The sequence below is a fragment of the Tupaia chinensis genome, unplaced genomic scaffold (genome assembly GCF_000334495.1).
Source record: "Tupaia chinensis unplaced genomic scaffold, TupChi_1.0 Scaffold000527_1, whole genome shotgun sequence".
In the NCBI taxonomy this organism is placed as follows: Eukaryota; Metazoa; Chordata; class Mammalia; order Scandentia; family Tupaiidae; genus Tupaia; species Tupaia belangeri.
In genome coordinates, this window is record NW_006160040.1 from 6,200,144 (window position 1) to 6,221,288 (window position 21,145).

At 40.2% G+C, this 21,145-nt stretch overlaps 1 protein-coding gene across 1 annotated transcript in view; it reads left to right on the plus strand.

Annotated features, from left to right (window-relative positions):
- Positions 1-19,898, plus strand: part of AMD1 (adenosylmethionine decarboxylase 1) — a 20,590-nt gene extending 692 nt beyond the window's left edge. Inside the window, exons 2-9 of the mRNA XM_006156996.2 lie at positions 11,224-11,310; positions 12,871-12,997; positions 15,634-15,736; positions 16,225-16,267; positions 16,366-16,510; positions 16,772-16,864; positions 16,948-17,103; positions 17,717-19,898. Coding sequence (XP_006157058.1) covers positions 11,224-11,310; positions 12,871-12,997; positions 15,634-15,736; positions 16,225-16,267; positions 16,366-16,510; positions 16,772-16,864; positions 16,948-17,103; positions 17,717-17,857 — 895 coding nt within the window. The 3' untranslated portion in view covers positions 17,858-19,898. The remainder of the gene's footprint in view (positions 1-11,223; positions 11,311-12,870; positions 12,998-15,633; positions 15,737-16,224; positions 16,268-16,365; positions 16,511-16,771; positions 16,865-16,947; positions 17,104-17,716) is intronic.
- The last annotated feature ends 1,247 nt before the right edge of the window (positions 19,899-21,145 follow it).

The window sequence follows — 21,145 nt, forward strand, 5'->3', positions numbered from 1 at the left end:
TGGCGGGCTCTGGCCGGCGCTGATCCGGGCGTGCCCGCCTGGGGGAATGGAGGAGGGAGGGAGGGAGCGGGGCTGTAGCGGGGCTCGCTCTTGCCGCGGGCGCCGAGGAGGGGCCCTCCCGGCCTAGGCTGAGGGGCTGTGAGCAGGCCTCCCGCCCCGGCCCCTGCGGGCGGCGTGTGGCGCTCGGGCGGCGGGGACTGGGCGGGCTCCGCGGTGTGTGTCGCAGTGGCCGGGCCCCCCGGCCCCCCCCGCCGCCCTAACGTGCTCTGCACCAGAGCCCTTTCGCGGCGAGGCGGCGCGGAACCCGCGGAGGGCTACTCTCCCGTCTCTTGACCTTGGGTTGTGTAACCTGTTCGCGAGCCGGCGGGACCCGGGAGGGCACGGAGGGCAGAGGAGTTGGAGGGTGGAGTAAGGTATGCCCGCATTTACGGGAGGGAGGCCTGTCCGACTGGGGACATAATACCTTTAATGCCTTAAGCTCCAGCAAGGGAATTCGGGCCACTCCGCGGCGGGCAGGCACGCGGGAGAGCTGGGCTGGTCGCGCAGAGGGTCTTGGGTGGCATGGCTGTGGAAATCCAGGCGCATGGGAGCACAGGCGGTACCGGCGGACCCCCGGGCCCGGCCGCCTGCGGCACTCACACCAGCAGCCGCCCGGTGCCCTCCCAGGCCCTCGCCGCTGCCTCGGCGCCTTCGCGCACCAGTGAAAAGGTGGTGGAGTGGCGGAGGGACCGGCGCGGCCCGCTTCATTGAGAGGCGGCGACCAATGAGCTCCTGGGCCCCGCCGAGGGCCTGGCTTCAGGGTGCGGGCCAATCGGCGTTTTCGGAATGTTGGCTGCACTCGCAGCCGTCTCTTGACAAAAAGCAACTGGAGAAGAAAATCTACGCGGACACGTGCTGCCGATACTTCATAAAGCCCGTTGGGAAACCCTGTTTCTAGTACGAAGTCTAGAACCTTTCCATTGTAGAAAACAATAATCGTGGTAGACGAAATGTCACAGGTTTTATTTTTCAAGCTTTGACACTTGTAACGTTTACCATAGTGCTTCCTATGTGCCAGGCTCTGTTCTGAACACATGACATATGCAGTATAAGAGCGATTATTTTTCTCAGATAATTTGGGGAAGCTTAGTATTTCCTCCATTTCGCAGATGTTGAAAACTAGTGATTGTGCTAGGCGTTTGGCAAAATGATTGCTGTTGGGATTATTACAACGGAAGAGGGCTTTGTTCTCGCCGAATTCTTAGGCAAAAACGGTATAATCTAAACTTGGCTTTTTGGATTATTAAGAATTTGTGCCAAGTAAGAGAAGGGCTTTAACTACTTTTTACTTTCATTAAGTGAAACTGTACACCCTCAGTGTGGCTCTTGAAATGATGGCAGAAGTTAAACCTTTGAAGGACTTGAATGCTCCATTCTGTAGAGTTCACGATTTAGTGCCCTATATTTTGTGGACATTTAGTATTCGTTAAACCACCATTTGCAGTCTGTCTACCATATAACAGCTGCAAGTTAAGCAAGAAAGACCTGAGGAATCTCTACCTAATTTTAATTAAGTCCATTTGGAAATCTTTATAGGAGCATTTTCCAGTTACTAGTCCGGCAGAGATACACTGGTTAGGTTATGTACTAGGAAAAAAAGTTATCTGAAAAGTGGTAGATGTTAGAGCAACAAACAGCCAACTAGATGAAGCCTGACCTTTGAGGATGTGTGAACTATCAGCCCCAGAGACGCCTGTGGAAGGATTATTGGTAATCTATAAGAGTAGTAATGCATAATGAAATGCTTTAGTACATGGCCTTGGTAATAATAATTGAATTCAAACCACATTTAATAGCTATATGAACTGTTTGTTCATCTCTAAAATAAAGACAATAGTGGTACCTATCTTGTGGTAGTTGGGAGGATTAAGTAGATACACATGTAAAGTGTTACTTTTGATTCTTCTTAAGGACACAAAATCGTTTTCCTTTTAATCAACCAAAGCTGGAGAAGAAAGCGTAATGGATTTTAATCCAAAAGACTGCACTTTAAAAGGTGTTCTGGCACCATTGATGGTTACTTTTATTCAAGGAGAGAAAATGGGTCACTAGAGGGCTTTAGATTGCCTTAAGTATGTTCATCCTTCTACAGAATAATCTAGTGTAGCTTTGTTTTTGTTTAATAATAATAGTCTGAAAGCCAAAATGTCCTTGCCTCACATCCCAATAATTCTATTATAATATGAAAAGGCTAAATAAAGATCTGGTTAAGAAATAAACACTGGACATCTGTTTATAAAAGCGTTAGAGAAGTTCCAATGTCCAAAGAGGGCATTACTACAGATGTTTAGAGGCAGAAAAAGATACCAGGGAAAACTTCCTGGGCAGATACCTTTTCTGGGCCAGCGCAGATGTAGTGTTTGGGACTCATCCTCCCCCCTCCCCAATCTGGAGAAGAGACTGGAGAAGGGATTGCAGCTTAGACATCTCTAGAGTGTGATTTCTCCCTTTCTGCTCTCTGTCTCTCCAGCGAACACACGCACCCTATAGCAAAAATCTAAACATTTTAAAAAATAATAGCCAATATTCCAAAATGTTAGAATTCAGGGTTGAGTTTATTTTTTGTCTCTCTTTTTTTTTTTTTTTTTTATGATGATGGAGAGTGTGCACAGTGGGAGAAAGAGACAGCCTCAATAGGGTTTTTGATCAGTGATCTCCTTTCGCCAGCCAGCCTTCTAGTGCGATCCGGAAGAAAAAGTGTTACATTTCCACTTGCTCCCTTTAGGGCCTGTATATTCTTTTTTTTTTTTTCTTTAAGAATTACTTTATTGGGACTGGCAGGTGGGTTGGTGGTTAAGGTGCTGGCTGACTGTAGTTTGACTCGGATCTAGCAGCTCTCTCCCTCTCCCTCTCTCTCTCTCTTAAAAAATTATTTCATTTAACTATTTTAATTTGACGAGAGAGAGAGAGAAAGCCACCAGGTCCAGGACTCAAATCACAGTTGGTCATGTGGGAGTCCAGCACTTTTAACCACTAGGGTGGCTCCCTAGGGCCTGTATATTCTTACATACACATAACACGGTGGGGTAACAATTTGGAGGGATTACACTTAGAATGTACATTTAGCAGGGTAAAAGTTCAGAAACAGGTCCCACGTGACCACAGCCCAGTTTCTCATATGCTCTCAGCCAAAAGAGTTTTTAGAAAACACCAAAACTGTTATTTCATACAGTTCATTTTGACACTTTTTATTGGAGGGGGGATTTTTTAGCTATAGGGCATGTGCGCGCACCAGAAAGAGAGACAGAAAGCAAGAAATCACCCCCCAGGGGGATGGCCACACCACAATCCCTTCTTCTCAGGATCTTGCACACATGCGCCCTGTGTGAGTTTAAGCTACTGGGTCCGGGACTCGAACCACAGTCGACTACATGGGAGTCCAGCGACATAGCCATTACGCTAACTGCTGGTCCCAGTTTTGGCACAATCTTGGTACTAAAACCTAACAAAGATGTAAAGGAACTTTAACTCTCATACCCAGCTTTAGCTCTTATATGTAAAAGGGCACAACCACCTCAAAAAATAGTTTTGGCAGCTTTTTAAAATGTTAAACCTTTGTGGCCAGCTGGTGGCCTCAAAGATTCCACATGACCAGCTTTCAGGTTCGGGTCCTAGACCTAGCAGCCTGAGAAACATGCTGAGTGGATGATTTCTCACTTTTTCTGTCTCTTCTCCACTATTTCTGTCTCATTCCAGCAAGTGCATGTACTCCATAGCAAACTTAAAAAAATTTTTTTTAAAGTCTGTCATTATACGAGTCCATTCATGTGTATCTACCCAAGAAAACAGGAAATACTTTCTTTTTTAAAGATTCTTTACTTAATTTTCTTTCTTTGTTTTTAATTTGACTAAAGAAGTAGAGTGAGAAGGGGAAAGTGAGAAAGCAAACCTCCAGGCCTGGGACTTGAACCATGGTCAGTTTCGTGGGAGACCAATGCCTTTAACCACCATGCCACCTGTCAGCCCCTCTTTTTGTTGTCATTTTTGTTTTAAATGCCAGAGTATGTGCACTCTCTAAATGGAGAAGGGAGAAAGCCACCCCTCTGGGGCATGCTCATGCTGCAGTTCCTTCTCTATTTCTTTATGCTTTTAGGATTTGGGGCAAGCATACACTTGGCACCATGAGTGTTTATCAAGCCACTGGGTCTGGGACTCCATGTGGGATCATACTGCCCTAACCATCTGGCCATGGAGCAGACCACAAAAGTTTAAAAAAAATTTTTTTGTTAGGTGTTTTAGTTTGTTTGTTTTTTCTGTGCACTCGCCAGAAAGAGAGAAAGCGAGAAATCACCCCCCCCCCCCCCGGAGATGGGCACACACATCCATGCGCCCAGCATGAGTTTAAGCCACCAGGTCTGGGTCTCCAATCATGTAGTCCAGCTACATAGTCATTACGCCTACTGCTGGTCCCAGAAGTTAAAATTTTAAAGAAAGTCCAGAGTGTTTATGTTTTCACTTCAGTGATTAGCACTATTTGTATCCTATCAATATTTCAGATACCCTTGCTCATCCATCCCAAGGTCTGGGTGACATGGGGCATTGTTTCTTTCTCCCCTGAGAGTTGTTTTACCTTTCATATTTAGATCTGTACTCCATCAAGTTGGTTTTATATTTATAAAGGGATAGAATATACTTTAAGCAAACTTGGCTCATCTTTCTAAGCTTTAACTGAGTCAAGCTAGAACCCACTTCCTGAATTTTCACCTTTTTTTGGGAGAGGTTTTTGCTATAGGGCAGAGGCAGAGAAACAGAAAGCAAGAAATCACCCCCCCTGGGGGGGGGTGTTGGGCATGCATGCTCCGTCAGTTTAAGCCATTATGCCAACTGCTGACCCCCACTGTTTTAAAAAAAATTATCATTTTGCAGACCATTTACTTGCGTGTAAATCAATAGTTTACCTTGAGTATAATCTGAACAGATTGTACAATGTTGTACAATGTTGAAGGTTTCTCCCTTCTCAATTTCTGTGAGAGACAAGGGCATACTATGTAGGCTTGGCTTGAGGTTTTTGCTTTTGTCTCCCCCCTACCCCTTATTTTTTGGAGAGGCTTGCTTTTTCGTTTTGGGTTTTTGTTGGTTTGTGTTTTGTTTTGTTTTGCTACAGGGCTTGTGTGCTTGCCAGAAAGACAAAAGAGCGAGAAATCACCCCTTAAGGGATGGCCAAGCAGCAATTTCTTCTCCATTCCCCTCTGGGGATCTTTGGCACACGTGCACACACACCTGGCTTGAGTTTAAGCCACTGTGTCCAGGACTCGAACTGTGGTCGACTACATAGGAGTCTATCGACATAGCCATTATGCCATCTGCTGGTCCCCGATTTTGCCTTTTTTAACAATATGTTTGAGAAGATCAATGTAGGCATATTCTGAAGGATAAGGGAACCAATTATAATTTGTGAATTTTCTAAAATTCACTCTTTGGAAGTTGAAATATTTAAAAGTGAGGGGCAGTTTCTCACAGTTGATCTGTAGTTTTATTTTTCATATTTTGAAAGAATGTGGAAAAAATAAGTGGCCATGTAAAGATGACTTAACAATTGCTTGAGTAAAGTGCTGTACACAGAAAGCCTTTATTTTATAAGAAATGACAGCTTTGAGGAGGGTGGGAGTTGTGAGGGGGAGGTCTGTTAGAAAATAAGAAGTTGTGGTGAGAAAAGATAGTTTAATCTTTCAGGACTGTAAAATCCTTTTTTTTGCTTAAGAATCCATTACAGCCTTTAGCTATTCTTAGTAATAAGGTGGAGGCAAAGAGGATAAATTTATGATTTGGGGGAAGGTTAGAGGTACTTTATATAGTTAGTGGGATAATATGAAAACTAGAGTCTCTAATGTTGGAACAGACTGGTGAAATGTTCTGCTTTTACTCTTTTTACTCAAAATTTTATCAATAGTTTACATAGAAAGGATTTACAACCTTTTTTTCTAAAAACCTTATGAATGTTTTGGAGTAGGAAAGCTTTTTTTTAACTAGTTAGGCTTCTCATTACATTCTTCACAGCAGTTTCAAAGGGTTTTTTTTTCCGGATTCTCCATCTTGAAGAAGCACACAGTGAAAGCATCAGTAAGTTGAGAGGCATAGTAACTATACTACTGATAAGGATTTTAAATTGGGGGTAAAAACTTTAGATAAACAAATTGATACTGTGATTATAATTAGCAGTGTTGCTGCATTCTGGGTAAGTTTCTTTGAATAAAAGAGTTAAGCTCATTTCTATAGATACCTGAATTGACTACCCTAGGAGAATATCTGCAGAATCTAACTTCTGATCATTCTAGGTTTGCTCAAGAATCATATCATATTTTAGAATACTTTTGACTCAAAGACTAATACTGCCTTGAATAAGGTATGTAGGCTGTCTGAATGTAATGTGGTAATGGGACTCTCTGAAGCAGACCTAAGCCAAGCTGTCAGGCTAGGGCCTAAATTGGGAAGCTTCAGTCTATCTTTCATAGTAACTTTGGGTAAATTACTTAACTCTGAAACCCGCTTTTTTTTCCCTTAAGAAGTAATGGGTAATCTGATTACTTGGAGGCTTTTTATTTATTGCCAGAGTATGTACACTTTGCAGAGAGAGAAGGGAGAAATCATCTCTTATGGGACATGGTCTGCAACTATTCCTTCTCTATGTCTTCATCCTTTTGGGATTTGGGGTATACATTCACATGTGCCCAGCATGTCTCTCAAGTCTCAGGGGCTGAAATTTAAACTGTGGCCTGCCTTATGGGATCCAGCTTCTTAAATGCTAGGCCAGGGGAACCAGCAGTTAGCGTAATGGCTATGTCGCTGGACCCCCACGTAGTCAACCACAGTTCGCGTCCCGGACCTGGTGGCTTAAAACCCACGCCGGGCGCGTGTGCGTGCGTGCGTGCCCAAGATCCCGAGAGGAGAATGGAGGAGAAGGGATTGCAGGGTGGCCATCCCCTCTGGGGGGTGATTTCTTGCTTTTTGTCTCTCTGTCTGTCTGGCGAGCACATGCGCCCTATAGTGAAAAACCTCTCAAAAAAAAAAAAATGCCAGGCCAGGGCCAGCAAGTGGCATAATGGTTAAGGCACTGTACTCCCACATGGCCAACCACAGTTTGAGTCTCAGGGACTTAAAACTCACTCCAGGCGTATGGTGTGTACATGCCCAAAATCCTAAATGGAGAACGGAAGAGAAGGGATTGCACCATGGCCATTTCCCCAGGGGATGATTTCTTATTCTCTGTGTCTCTGGAGAGCGCACATAGCCAATAACGAAAATCTCTCAAAAAGGGGGGAGGGGAGGAGATACTAGGCCACAGGGCCAGCTTAGGGGTTTCCGTCTTAGACTACATAATCTATTGTATGCTTATACCACATATGGACATTTAGGTTGCTTCCACCCCTTGACTATTGTGAATAAATGCTATAGTGAACATCAGAGTACAGATCTGTCTTCTAGACCTAACTATCAATTCATTTGGCTATATACCCAAAAGTAAAATTACTGGATAACTTGTGGATTTATATTTAATTTTTTGAAAATCTTCTATACAATTTTCGATAAAATCCACTATTTTTCAGCTCCAGTAGTCCACAGATTTCCAATTTATCTATATTCTCACTAGCACTCGTTATTTTCTGTTCTTTCCGTAGTTGCCATCCTAAGGGGGTGTGAGCTGATATCTCATAGTGGTTTTGGTTTGTGTTCCTTTTTCAGGTGCTTACTGGCCAATTCTGTATCTTTGGAAAATATTTAAGTTCTTTGCCCAATTTTTTTTTCCTTTTTTCTTTTTTTAAGAATTATTTTATTTAACTTCATTTAAATTTGACCAGAGAGAGACAGAGCAAGAGAGGGGGGAAATGAGAAAGCACACCGACAGGTCCAGGATTCAGCCATGGTTGGCCATGTGGGAGTCCAGTACCCTTAACCACCACACCACCCACCCCTTTAATTGTCTTTAAAAAAAAAATTATCCGGAGATTTGTATAAGGGAGACACGCACACCCAAGAGGACTTTCATGACGTGGTGACCCACTCCCAGCCAGCCAGGATCACAGACACTTGTATCCAACATATACATACAGACTTCTGGACCAAAACCTGGGACTTCCCATCTGGCATCAACATCTCAGAGTATTATGTGGTGCTGTGCCACCACAGCTGGCCTGATCACATGGCCTTTTTTATTTACTGTGGATGTTCATTTTTTTCTGGCTGTTAACATCGTATCAAATATGATTTGCAAATAATTTTCTCCCATTCTGTAGGTTGTCTTTTTACTCTGTTGATTGTTGCTTTTCATACAGAGGTGGGGTTTTTTTATTATTATTTGTAGTCCCTTTTATTTTTATTTTTTCTTTTTTCTTTTTTTTTTTCTTTTGTTCATGCCTTTGCTATCATATTCATGAAATCATTGCCAAATCCAGTGTCCTGATGCTTTTACTCTATGTATTCTAGGAGATTTTATAGTTTTATTTCTTACGTTAGGTCTTTGATACAATTTGAGTTAATTTTTGTATATGGTATAGTATAAAGATCCAACTTGATTCTATTATGGGTAGATGCACAATTTGCCTAGCATCATTTGTTGAAGAGACTGACTGCCCCTCTTCATTGTGCAATTTTGGCACCTTTGCCCCAAATACTTCAGTTATTTTTTAAATTACTTACATATTTTAATTTCCACAATATTCATGCACTCACCAAAGAGAAGGGGAGGGAAAGCAACTCCTCCCTCTCAGTGAGGTATGGTCAGGCTGCATTTTTTTTTTTCCCCATCTTGTTGGGATTTGGGGCATACACATACAGGTGCCTGTCATGTCTTTCAAGCCTCCAGAACTGGGATTCAGACCACAGTCAGCATTGTGCTTACCTGCTTCATCACAAGATTGATCCCTAAATTACTTGCCTTTTCCCCTCCCCTCAAGTGTGTGTGCTCTCACTGGAGAGAGGGAGGGAGGCAGAGAGGCAGAGAGGGAGGGTTAGAGAAAGTGAGGACTCTCTCCTGGGTATAGACATGCTGCAGTCCCTTCTCCAAGTCTCCTCTTGGGGTTTTGGGGCATGCATGCACACTTAACCCAGTGTGTTTTTGAAGCTGCCAGGTCTAGGGCTCAAACTACTCGTTTGGACATGTGGGATCTAGCTACCTCAACCACCACACTATGGGCTAGCTCTAAATTACTTACTTTTTACTTTGAAAAGAGTTGGTCATTTCATGTTTTATTGATTCGGATAAAATTACTGTTAGTACTGTTCTATTCTAGGATACAAACATCTCAAAAGGATCTAGTCTTAGCTTTATATTTGTCCATTTTACTTATCAAACTCTGCTTAAAAATTGCAGTATTGTAATAATAGCAAAGACTGGCAAAATAGACCAGTTTTGTGAAATAGACATAATACAAACTAGTAATTATCAGTCTCAGTGTAGCAAGTTTGGGAAGAAAACACAGGCACCTTTTACCATCATTATCGAGCCCATTGTGACATCAACTTGATACTGTCTGATGTTGAAATCATGTAATTCAGGATGTTTTTCAGTCAGCTATATAAAACACCTTGCTTTCTCTGTCATTAATTTAAACAGAAGCAGGGCGCTTGAAAACAGGAACCAGCAAACCTTCTGCAAAGGTCCAGAGAATAACTTGTAAGTTTTGTAAAGCAGTCTGTGTTGCAACTGCTCAGCTCGGCCCTTGGAGGAAGAAAATAACCCTAACACAATATATAGTGGAATGGATGTGGCCATGTTTCAGTAACTTTATTTACAAAAGCGGGCCTGTTTTCTTCCATAGAAATGTAAGAAAATAATGTTGTGCTGCACCAGCATGGTGGTTAAGGTGGATGAGTCCCACATGGCTTATGAAACAGTTTCCTGATCCTAATAACTTGAGAAACATGCCAGATGTGTGTGCTTCCCAAAATCCTAAGAGGAGAATGGAGAAGGAATTGGGATGTGGCCATCCCCCAATTAGAGGTGTTTTATTGGTTTCTTTCTCTCCACTTGGGACATGCACCCAATTGCAAGATTAAGAAAAGAATGATTTGTAGCAGTTTTAGAGTTGGTTCTTTCACTTTTCTTTTATGTGCATGTATAGCATTATGTTGGTTTAAGCTTTTCTTTTGTGTATGTGTACTATAGGGCACATGTGCTCACCTGAGAGAGGGAATATGAGAGAGAGCACACTCCCAGGGGAATGACCGTACCATTGAGATTTGGGGCATACATGTACATGTGCCTGGCATGTTTTTTAATCCACGAGCTGGCCATGCGTGATATATGTCATCAAAAAAGCCATGACATTTTTTATATGCAAAAAAATGCACCTAGACTTTCTCAATGACCCAATAGCTGGGTGCCCAGCTCATGTGCATGTTCAGAATCCTGATGATTTAGAGAAATGGAGAAGGGGTCACTGCATGACCACCTGCTGGCCCCTAAACTACTTTTCTTTTAATTCCAGAGGGTATGTTGTGCATGAAAGAAAGGGTGATGGAGAAAGCACCTCCCAACAAGGCCTAGACACACTTTCAATTCCCTTCCCTTACGCACAGCACTTACCAATGTTGTGCAATCCCTTCACCTCTGGGGATCCTGGGCACCAAGCATGAGTTTCAAGTCGCTATCGAGATTTGAAGCTCGGTAGACTGTAAGAGTCCGGCAACATAACCATTATGCCATCTGCTGGTCTTGTAACTTACTAAGATTTTCAAGTGGAACAGTAACAGTTTATTTTAACAAAATGGTAAAACAATCACAAAATTCTAGCTGGATTGTTTGGTATTATGCTTGTTTTTTGATGTAAGAGAATAAAACATTCTGGTACTGCCCATAGTGTTGGATTTCTCTTAAAAGGTGTCATCTGGATAAGAGACCTGGCAAATATTAAGGGCTTTAAAATATCGTCTAGCCTTTAATCTGGCAATTTTAAGCTGTTCTATGGAACTATTTTTCAGTTGTCTCTTTTTAGTGTGCATGCTAATGAAGGGAAAACATTTAAAGTAAGGTTTAAAAAATTGTGAATTTGAAAGGTACATATGCTATTATGGCTTGAATTTATTTATCAGAAGTGAGTTACTGGAGTTCCTTGTTTTTAATGGGCTCTAAAAGACTACAAGAAAAAAGTCTTAATTGGAAAATTTGTTGAAGTGTGAGAGCTTTGTAATTTTTGAGAGTGGGCAAATACTATTACGAATTCATTGTATTTTTTTTGTTAATAATAGATCTGAGTGGGACATACTTTTGAAGGATGTGCAATGTTCAATCATAAGTGTGACAAAAACTGACAAGCAGGAAGCTTATGTACTCAGGTAAGTCTTATCAAACAATTGTCAGCCAGGTTCATTCTAACCATAATGTGATGTGAAATATCCAATTGTTCTCAAGTTTGGGGTAAAAGCGAATAAAGAATTTTTTTTCTTTTTAATGTTTTTTGAGAGAGATGTTTTTGCTATGGGGTGTGTGCCCTCGCAAGATAGACGGGGACAGACAGAAAGAGAGAAATCACCTAGGGAGTATGGCCATGCCGCAACCCTTCTCCTCCAGTCTCTTCTTGGGATCTTGGGCATGTATGCACTCACACCTGGCCTGAGTTTTAAGCCGCTGGGTCTGGGACTTGAACTGCAGTTGACTACTTGGGAGTCCAGTGAAGTAACCATTACACCATCTGCTGGTCCCCAGAATTTTTTTTTAAAAGAATTATTTAATTTTATGTATGTATTCACATATTTTTAAAAATTTAACCAGAGAGAGAGATACAAGAGAGAAAGAAAGCAAACCACCAGATCCGGGACTCCAACCATGGTTTGCCATGTGGGAGTGTCTAGTACCTTAACCACCATGCCACTTGCTGGTGTTTCCCACCCCCCGAATTATTTTTAATATTATGAGAGTATAAAGTAATATATTGGTGATTCTGGTATTATAGGTAATAGGATTTGAAGGAAACCTTACCTAACAAGTTTGTATAGGTTTACTAGGTTATTAGCGAAGTTGCCATTCTTCCCTTGAAGACGTTATTAAAGAAAGCTAGGCTGGCATACGTTCATCTTTACCCAGTTTCGCCAAAGTGTAAATGGGCTTAGTAAATGAATAGGATTGCCATTCAACTTTTTATAAAAGGATAATTTTTTTGGTGAGTATTTTGAATGCTTTATATGTATATATTGAGACAGGCCTTGGGGCTATTGGATTGAACAAGGTACATAAGGTCACTGCTTTTCACTAAGCTCACATTTGGTATATACAGGTGTTTATCAAAATACTATGTACCTAGCCCTGGGGATATAATGGTGAGTAAAGACAAACATTACTTTCCTCATGAAGCTTATTATCTAGTGAAAGAAATAATGAGATGATTACATAAATAACAGGTAAGTGGATGGTACAAGATGAGGTAGGGTGTAAGTGTAGTGAATCACGTCAGGCATATAACAGTGACCCTTTGCTAGACTATTGTTCATAATTAGCTATCTGAAAGCTTTTATATTCACGTGTTTGTGAATATCCTGTGTAACAGAAGCATAGATCTTCTGACATTCTCAAACGATATTAACTAGTTACAGATAAATGGAGGATTGTGTGTTATCAGCTAACGTGCTTTATATCTACTTCAAAGCCTGTTGCTGTGGGGTTCTTAAACTGGTATTTTGGTAAAATAGAGAAAATACTATATATTGGGTTGTTGTAAAAGTCAAGATATATCTTGTTTTTCTGTGCAAAAATGCATCATGACTTTTCTGATGACCCAGTAGTAGTACATTACAATTATAAGTACTAGCCAAAAATTATAAATGAGAATCCAACAATATATTAATCCTATCATTTATACATAAATATCAGTATAATATTGTGCCTTTTTTTGATTGCAGTGAGAGTAGCATGTTTGTCTCCAAGAGACGTTTCATTTTGAAGACATGTGGTACCACCCTCTTGCTGAAAGCACTGGTTCCCCTGTTGAAACTTGCTAGGGATTACAGTGGGTTTGACTCAATTCAAGTAAGTAATCCAAAGTACATTTTCTCAGATGTAAATGTTAGGGCTCGTATGCTGTGGTATGCCTGTGGTAAATTTATATACTTCTCCTTTTTTTTTTTTTTTTTTTTTTTTTTTTTTGAGGTATTTTTCATTTACTCGCCAGTACACCCATTGAAAGTATGTCATTGTGAGTTCAGACAGACAGAGAGAGACATAGAGACAGAAAGCGAGAAATCACCCCCCAGGGGGGATGGTCACGCTGCAATCCCTTCCCCTCCATTCTCCTCTTGGGATCTTGGGCACGCACGCACACGCGCCCGGCGTGAGTTTTAAGCCACCGGGTCCGGGACACGAACCGCGGTCGACTACGTGGGAGTCCAGCGACATAGCCATTACGCTAACTGCTGGTTTCCTCCTTTATAATGCATAAGAGTGTGGTAAGACGTTCAAATCACAGGAGAAAAAGAACTGAAATGTTGACTCCAAAAGGAGTAGAAAAAATAGAAGCAAGGAATAAATTGGAGAAAAAAAAGAGAATAAATTGGGATGGAATTCAGCTAAGAAGAAAGCGATTGTGAAGGCAGAAAATTCTAATAATTTCTCAACACAGGTACTATAAATAGAGAAGCAGTAGAAAAGAGAAGGGAAGGCAAGAAAATGTTTACATTATCCAGTCTTCGTAATGAAGAGTTTAGAGTCAGTCAGTCGAAAGCAAGAAATCACCTCCCAGAAGGTATGGCCATGCCACAACCTCTTCTCCATTCTTCTCTCCGGATCTTGGGCACGCACGAACACACCCATTGTGAGTTTAAACCACCAGGTCCGGGACTCAAAAAACTGCAGTCAGCTATATGAGAGTTCAGTGACACAACCATTAAGCCAACTGCTGGTCCCTTAACTGTCAATATTGAGTTAATTTTTAAAAATTATTTTATTTAACATTATTCATTTTATTTATTTATTTATCTTACTTTAATTTGACCAGAGGAGGGACAGAGTGAGAGTTCGAAAGAGGGAGGGAAAGCGCGAAAATGCACCAGGTCTGGGACTCAAACCTTAGTCATCCATGTGGGAGTCAGTGTCTTTAACCACCATGCCACCTGCTGGTCCCAATATTGAGTTAAATTTTGACAGTTTTTAAAAATTAAGGTGTTTCTATTTAGAGGGGTTTTATTTATTTATTTCTCCCCCTCCCCCCCCCCAATGGTGATACTATAATTTCTTCTCCATCCTTTCGGGGTTTGTGGCACACATGCACGCACCCATTTTAAGCTTCCAGATCTCGGACTTGAACTGCAGTTGGATGCATGGGGGTCTAGCAACATAATCATTATGCTGTCTACTGATCCCAGAGTATAATTTTCTGATGAGTCAGTGGGTTATTTCATGTCATAAGGAAAGGATAGATTATCATTAGGATCCTAATACAGTTTTGCTACTTTTAATCCTTATAAGAAATTTAAGGTGATGTATGCTTAACAAATTGGATCACTGACTTAAAACTAAATGTATGGGGGCTAGCAGGTGTTGGGGTGTTAAGGCACTGGATTCCTGCATGGCTAACTGGTTTAATCCTGAACTGGCTACTTGGTAATTAGCTGTTTGCTTGTTTGTATGTGTGTGCCCAAAATTCCAGGGGAAGGGATGATAGAGTGGCCATAATAATAATAAATAAAAGTAAATAAAGTAATTCTTTTTGTTTTTTTTAGAGAGAGAGAGAGAGAGAGATTTTTGCTATAGGGCACGTGCACTCTCCAAACAGACAGAAAGCAAGAAATTACCCCCCAGGGGGGATGGCCACACTGCAGTCCCCTCTCCTCCATTCTCCTCTTGGGATATTGGGCACACATGCCCATTGTGAGTTTGAAGCTGCTGGGTCCAGAATTTGAACTGTAATTGACTACATGGGAGTCCAGCAATGTAACCATTTCGCCATGTGCTAGTCCCAAATAAAATCATTATTAGAAAAGGAAAAAAATACACTATTCTAGAAAGAAACATACTCTGTCTCTGTAATTATTAGAGAAATCATCAGAAACTGAGCATTTTATTCACTATTCCAGAATTTTTTAAAATTACAGTATTTGGAGCCAGCAGGTGGCACGAAGGTTGAGGTGCTTCATTTCACATAGCCAGCTTCATGGTTCAAATCCCAGACCTGGTGACTTAAGGATTACCCCAGGTATGTGTGTGTGTGTATGCAAAAAATCCTCAGAGGTGAGTGGAAGAGAAGGGATTGCAGCATGGCCATCCCCCCAGGGACTGATTTTTTACTCTCCCTCTCTCTGACGAATACATGTACCCTTATAGCAAAAACACTTTTCATAAAATTGGCAATATTTAAAATATACATGAATGCAAGATTAAACTAGAATCTGCTGAGATAACTTGTGCATGCTTAGAAGTTGCTAATTTTTGACATGTAGAAGAGTTTAGAAAAAGTGATAACATTCTGTGTCCTTTTAAAAATTCTTTTATTTATCATTATCTTTAATTTGACCAGAATGAGACAGACAGAAAGCAAGCCACCAGGTCTGGGACTTGAACTGTAGTCATCTATGTGGGAGTCCAACACCTTTAGCCATCATGCTAACCAGCCAGCCCCTAATTCTGTGTCTTAAATTTACCTATTTGTCTTTTCTTTCTTTCTTTTTAAGAGCTTCTTTTATTCTCGTAAGAATTTCATGAAGCCTTCTCACCAAGGGTACCCACACCGGAATTTCCAGGAAGAGATAGAGTTTCTTAATGCAATTTTCCCAAGTAAGTAGTATTTAAACTTGTTTTCTTAGAGTATCTAACTTTTTGGAGATCTATTAATATATGTGAGCATATTTATGCAAGTATAACATACTATATTTACTTTTCTTTCCTACTTTTTCATTCCACTGTGGCCACGCCACAGTCCCTTCTCTTCTCCATTCTTCTTTCAGGATTTTGGGCAGGCACACACATGCACCTGGTGTGTTTTCAGACTGCCATGTCAGAGTCAGCTCTGTGGGATCTAGCACCTTATCCACCTGTTGGCCCACCTAAGTGTATTTCAGTAATGGCCAGAAATCAATTTATGTATTTATTTATTTTGTTAAATAAGGGTTTGGAAGAATCCTGCTGGAATTCACCCACTTATATTTCCCTTCACTGATGACATAGGTGACAGGCAAATGTTGATTTATCATCTTGTTTGTTGGAAGGTAATATAAGCCATTTTGTGAAGTGGATGTTTATTTTATATTCTCTTTCCTCAACAGATGGAGCAGCATATTGTATGGGACGTATGAATTCTGACTGTTGGTATGTTCAATGTAATTTTGTGAGATTATGTTTTCTATATATGTTTTTTAAAGTTGCCAATTATCATTTTTACAAATTACTTTTTTAACTTTATGTAGGTACTTGTATACTCTGGATTTCCCAGAGAGTCGGGTAATCAGTCAGCCAGATCAAACCCTGGAGATTCTGATGAGTGAGCTTGACCCAGCAGTTATGGACCAGTTCTACATGAAAGATGGTGTTACTGCAAAGGATGTCACTCGTGTAAGCATTTTCAATAAAACTTCTTTTTAGATAGGCTAGATTATGGCACAGTGGTAACACAACTGAACCCACATGGGAAGGTATCCTAGGTTTGTACCCCAAGGCTTCTCTGTACATACCAGGTGTGAGTGCCTCCAGTCCTGGCTAGCTAAGGCTGAAGAGGTGGATTGTAGCAGGAAGACCCTGTTGGATGTGGGGAAGGAAATAGTGAACATGAAAAAAAGAATTATTGCTGGATTCCATCTTTGGTCTTTTTTCCAGGAGAGTGGAATTCGTGACCTGATACCAGGTTCTGTCATTGATGCCACCCTATTCAATCCTTGTGGGTATTCAATGAATGGAATGAAATCGGATGTAAGTAACTATATCTTGATTCAGTAATTCCTTAAGTATTTAAATTTGTCTTCCATTATTAACAAAAATCTATTTTTTCAAAGGGAACATATTGGACTATTCACATCACTCCAGAACCAGAATTTTCTTATGTTAGCTTTGAAACAAACTTAAGTCAGACCTCCTATGATGACCTGATCAGGAAAGTTGTGGAAGTCTTCAAGCCAGGAAAATTCGTGACCACCTTGTTTGTTAATCAGGTAATTTGATTTTTTACTGAATAAAATCCTTTAAAAAATGAGGATAATTAGGCTTGTCATAGTTTAAGGGGCCCACATGGTAAAGCAGCAGTAATGCAAAACCACAAGGCGGATCCACATGGAAAGGTTCTAGGTTTACATCAGAAGACTTCCCTGTATGCTTTATACCCATCATCTGGGGTTAGAAATAGATCGAGGCATTGCGACTCTTATCGCATATCAGGCTTGCTGACAGACTTTTTTTTTTTTTTTAAAAGATATATTCTAGGATGGTACACACCTAGTCACTTAGCTGTGGAGAGATACTGCTGCTAACTGTGTTTGCTGGTAGATGGTAGATGAAGAGCTTCAAGTATCTCATAAGATTTCAATCAGTCCTTGTTATATGTCTCACCCAATTAATGAGCTTATTGTCCTATTTATTTTCCCTGTGGACAGGCTTAGTAGGGGGGTCTGTAGAATGCCTTACCCCATCTAGCCCTAAGGAAGGCAGCTAAACTAACTCAGATGCTATAGTTTTGTTAAGATGGAGTCTACTTATTGTGTAACTGTTTTGTTTGAGATACTTCTGCAGATTGGAAGCATTAATGGTTATTTAAATTTTTTTCCCCAGAGTTCTAAATGTCGCACAGTGCTTTCTTCACCCCAGAAGATTGAAGGTTTTAAGCGTCTTGATTGCCAGAGTGCTATGTTCAATGATTACAATTTTGTTTTTACCAGTTTTGCTAAGAAACAGCAACAACAGCAGAGTTGATTAAGAAGAATGAAGAAAAAACGCAAAAAGAGAACACAAGTGGGTGGTGGTGGCTGCTTTCTAGATGTTGATACCGGGGGCCCTGTTTTCCATAGCCACCACCTTGTAGTTGCAGAAAGCCCTAGATGTAATGATAGTGTAATCATTTTGAATTGTATGCATTATTATATCAAGGAGTTAGATATCTTGCATGAATGCTCTCTTCTGTGTTTAGGTATACTATGCCACTCTTGCTGTGAAATTGAAGTGCATGTAGAAAAAACCTTTTACTGTATGAAACTTTACAACACTTGTGAAAACAATTCAATTTGGTTTATGCACAGTGTAATATTTCTCCAGGTATCGTCCAAAATTCCCCACAGACAAGGCTTTCGTCCTCATTAGGTGTTGGCCTCAGCCTAACCATCTGGGACTGTTCTATTGCTGCCAGAATTTCACATACAGTTACCTCCACTTTTTAGAACATATTCTCTACTAATGTTATTGAAACCAATTTATACTTCATATAGATGATTTTTTGCAACAGCAATTAAAGTTTTTCTTCCATGAGTCGAGTCCTCTTAAGAAAATGATTCCAGTTACTCAGTCTGTGTATTATGACTCTAACGTTATTGTCCCTATGTTTGTAGTCCCTCAGTTGACTTCTTCCCTCATCATGGTGTCTTTCCCCCAGCCCCCCCAACCAAAGCAATACACTGTTACACTATGGGTTTATATATTAATCTTATACCCCAGATAAGGGAAATGAGGGATGGTTCCTGGACTTAATTTCCTTTTAAGAGCATAGAAATTTGGCCTCATTTTTATTGACATGGGTTCTTTTGTTGCAAGGTAGTGATAAACATCTCTGGTGTTGATTAGCAGGAAACACTCTAGAGAATTTTAGATTAAGATTAGAGTGTAATGGCTCAGCTGTGGAAACCTAATGCTATTCTGTGCTTCTCAGTAAATGAGATTAACTTCTAATGAGTACCATGCCTTTACTAATTTGCTAAGTAGTAGTATAAAAGGATTTTTATCACTAAGTTGATTAGCAGGGAGATTTAGCATAAAGGTTGTATTGGCTTTGATAAGTCAAATCAGATTGTATTGTTCCCTTTAACAGCCGTTTCCACTAATTTCCATTAATAGCATACTTTAAACTTTGGTTCAAAGCAGAATCAATGTTAATCATCTTGTGACTTAAAAGTTCTGTGACTTTGTGATGCATGTGAGTGTTCCAGCTTCATCTTTTTGTCTGGTGTTCTTTCACCATGACATTCAAAAGATTAAATGAATAACTGCCCAGAATCAGAGTTGTCCAGGTTATTCAAATATAAACCATGAAGTGGATATATAAGTAAATATGCCATGCAAAAATCAAAACTGTTCTATGAAAAATAAGAGTATAGGCTTTGAAGAGTTGGGCATCTTTTATGCAAATACTGTGGGACTTAAGGCAACTGAGAACAGCAAAGTTGAATAAATTCTGTACTCATAATTTTTTTTGATAATTTCTGGATTGATGCAGTGGTGTTTTTGTTCCTTCTATATTTGTAAATGAAACACCTTTTTAGTGTTTCTAAACAAAATCTACTTGGTTTGAAATCAAGTGGTTGGAACACTATTTAGACTTTTATTTTAAGCATTTTGAAAGTTTCATTGAGGGAAGCTTTCAATCAGTGCATTCAGTTTGATTCTGTAATGAGCAGAGCTCCTAATATATTGAGGTGTTCTGTTTTGAGGACGAGTGCTCAAAGTGGATTTTGTTCGTGAACAGTATCCCAGTAGATTTGATGACAGTTGTTGACTTGAGGGCTGATTTTTTTTCTTTGTAATAGATATCAGAATTCTAATACTGAAAACCTGCAGATTTGTGTGAAACGAAGCCTAAAGAAGTGAAAACTACAGATTGAATAGTAATCCTAAATTAATCCTAGTATGATAGCGGAGGAAAAGTTTCAGTGCCATAATTTCTCCCTTCATTGGTGTTGGACTTAAATCAGTTGAAATGTATTTCTGTACCACAATTTAAGCTTCAATAAAAGTTTGCTTAATTAATTGTCTAGTGACATTCAGGAAATTTTCTGTTTATATGTTTTTCTATAGTCTACTTGACCAAATACTGTACATCTGTAGTCTAACATTGGAATAAGGATATTTAAGTTTAGAGTTATAGGAGTCAAAAGTTTGAAGGTGAAAGGTTCCAAACTTTATTAGTTTTTTAAAACATGGGATGAGCATGATCAAAAGTCTATGCCTTATTATATTTGTGGTGGTTTATATTAAACGAGAATGAATTTATAAGCCTGGTTATTTTGCCATGCAGGCACATGTCATCATTTGGCAAATATCAGTTACAAAGACAGCCTAGAAAAGCAAAATAGCATATAATACCTACTTTACAAGGTCCATTTAAAGGGAAAAGATGGGGTCAACTCCCTGGCCTGGTCAGGCAGCCAGATCCCACATGGCAGACCAACATGGTTCAAACTGAAAAATATGCCAGACATATGTGCGCATGCCAGAAATCTTGAAAGCAGGGAGAAATGAACAAGGGCTTGTGGCATGAATGTGCCTCACTGGTGGGTGGGTGCTTTCTCTTCTGTTTCTGTGACTAGCACACATACTTCCTTGTAGATTGAAAACAGTTTTAAAGGAAGCAGGTAAATGAGGCTCACTAATGAGCAGTCATGTGTTAAAGGTTTTACATCCTTCTGTCATAGGTACACAGGGTAAGTGAGATAGAACATTGGTTGGATGGATACTTTTTGCCAGTTCCTTCCATTTCTGACTTCCTATCTTCAGACTTAATGTTCTCATCTACTTTTCTCTTTCTATTATAACAGAAGAGGTGCTACTACTTTTGATTACATCCCTTGAGAGACTATTCCATGAGTTCTGTTATTTGTATTTCAGTCTGATACCAAGTTGTGAATTCAGATCACTTTCTTAAAATATTTTTATTACTGTTTTACTTCATTGTTTTTCCTCCCACTTTCCTTTGCTTCTTTTTTGGCTCATCCACAGGCCTCTTTGCTACTCCCTTGAATGATTCAAGTGTCCAAATTCTTACTCTATTATCTACTATTTTTCTGGATCTTCAAAACAGAAACCTGTGATGAAGATGAAATAAGGTCAAAGCTAGAGGTCTGATTTAAAGATGGTAAGAAAACCATTGAAAGGAGGTGTCAAGGGCTAATTAACACGTCTTTGAGTTTATAGGCCAAGGACTTTTTTTTTTTTTGGAGAGATTTTCACTGTAGGGCGCGTGCGCTCGCCAGACAGACAGAGAGAGACATAGAGACA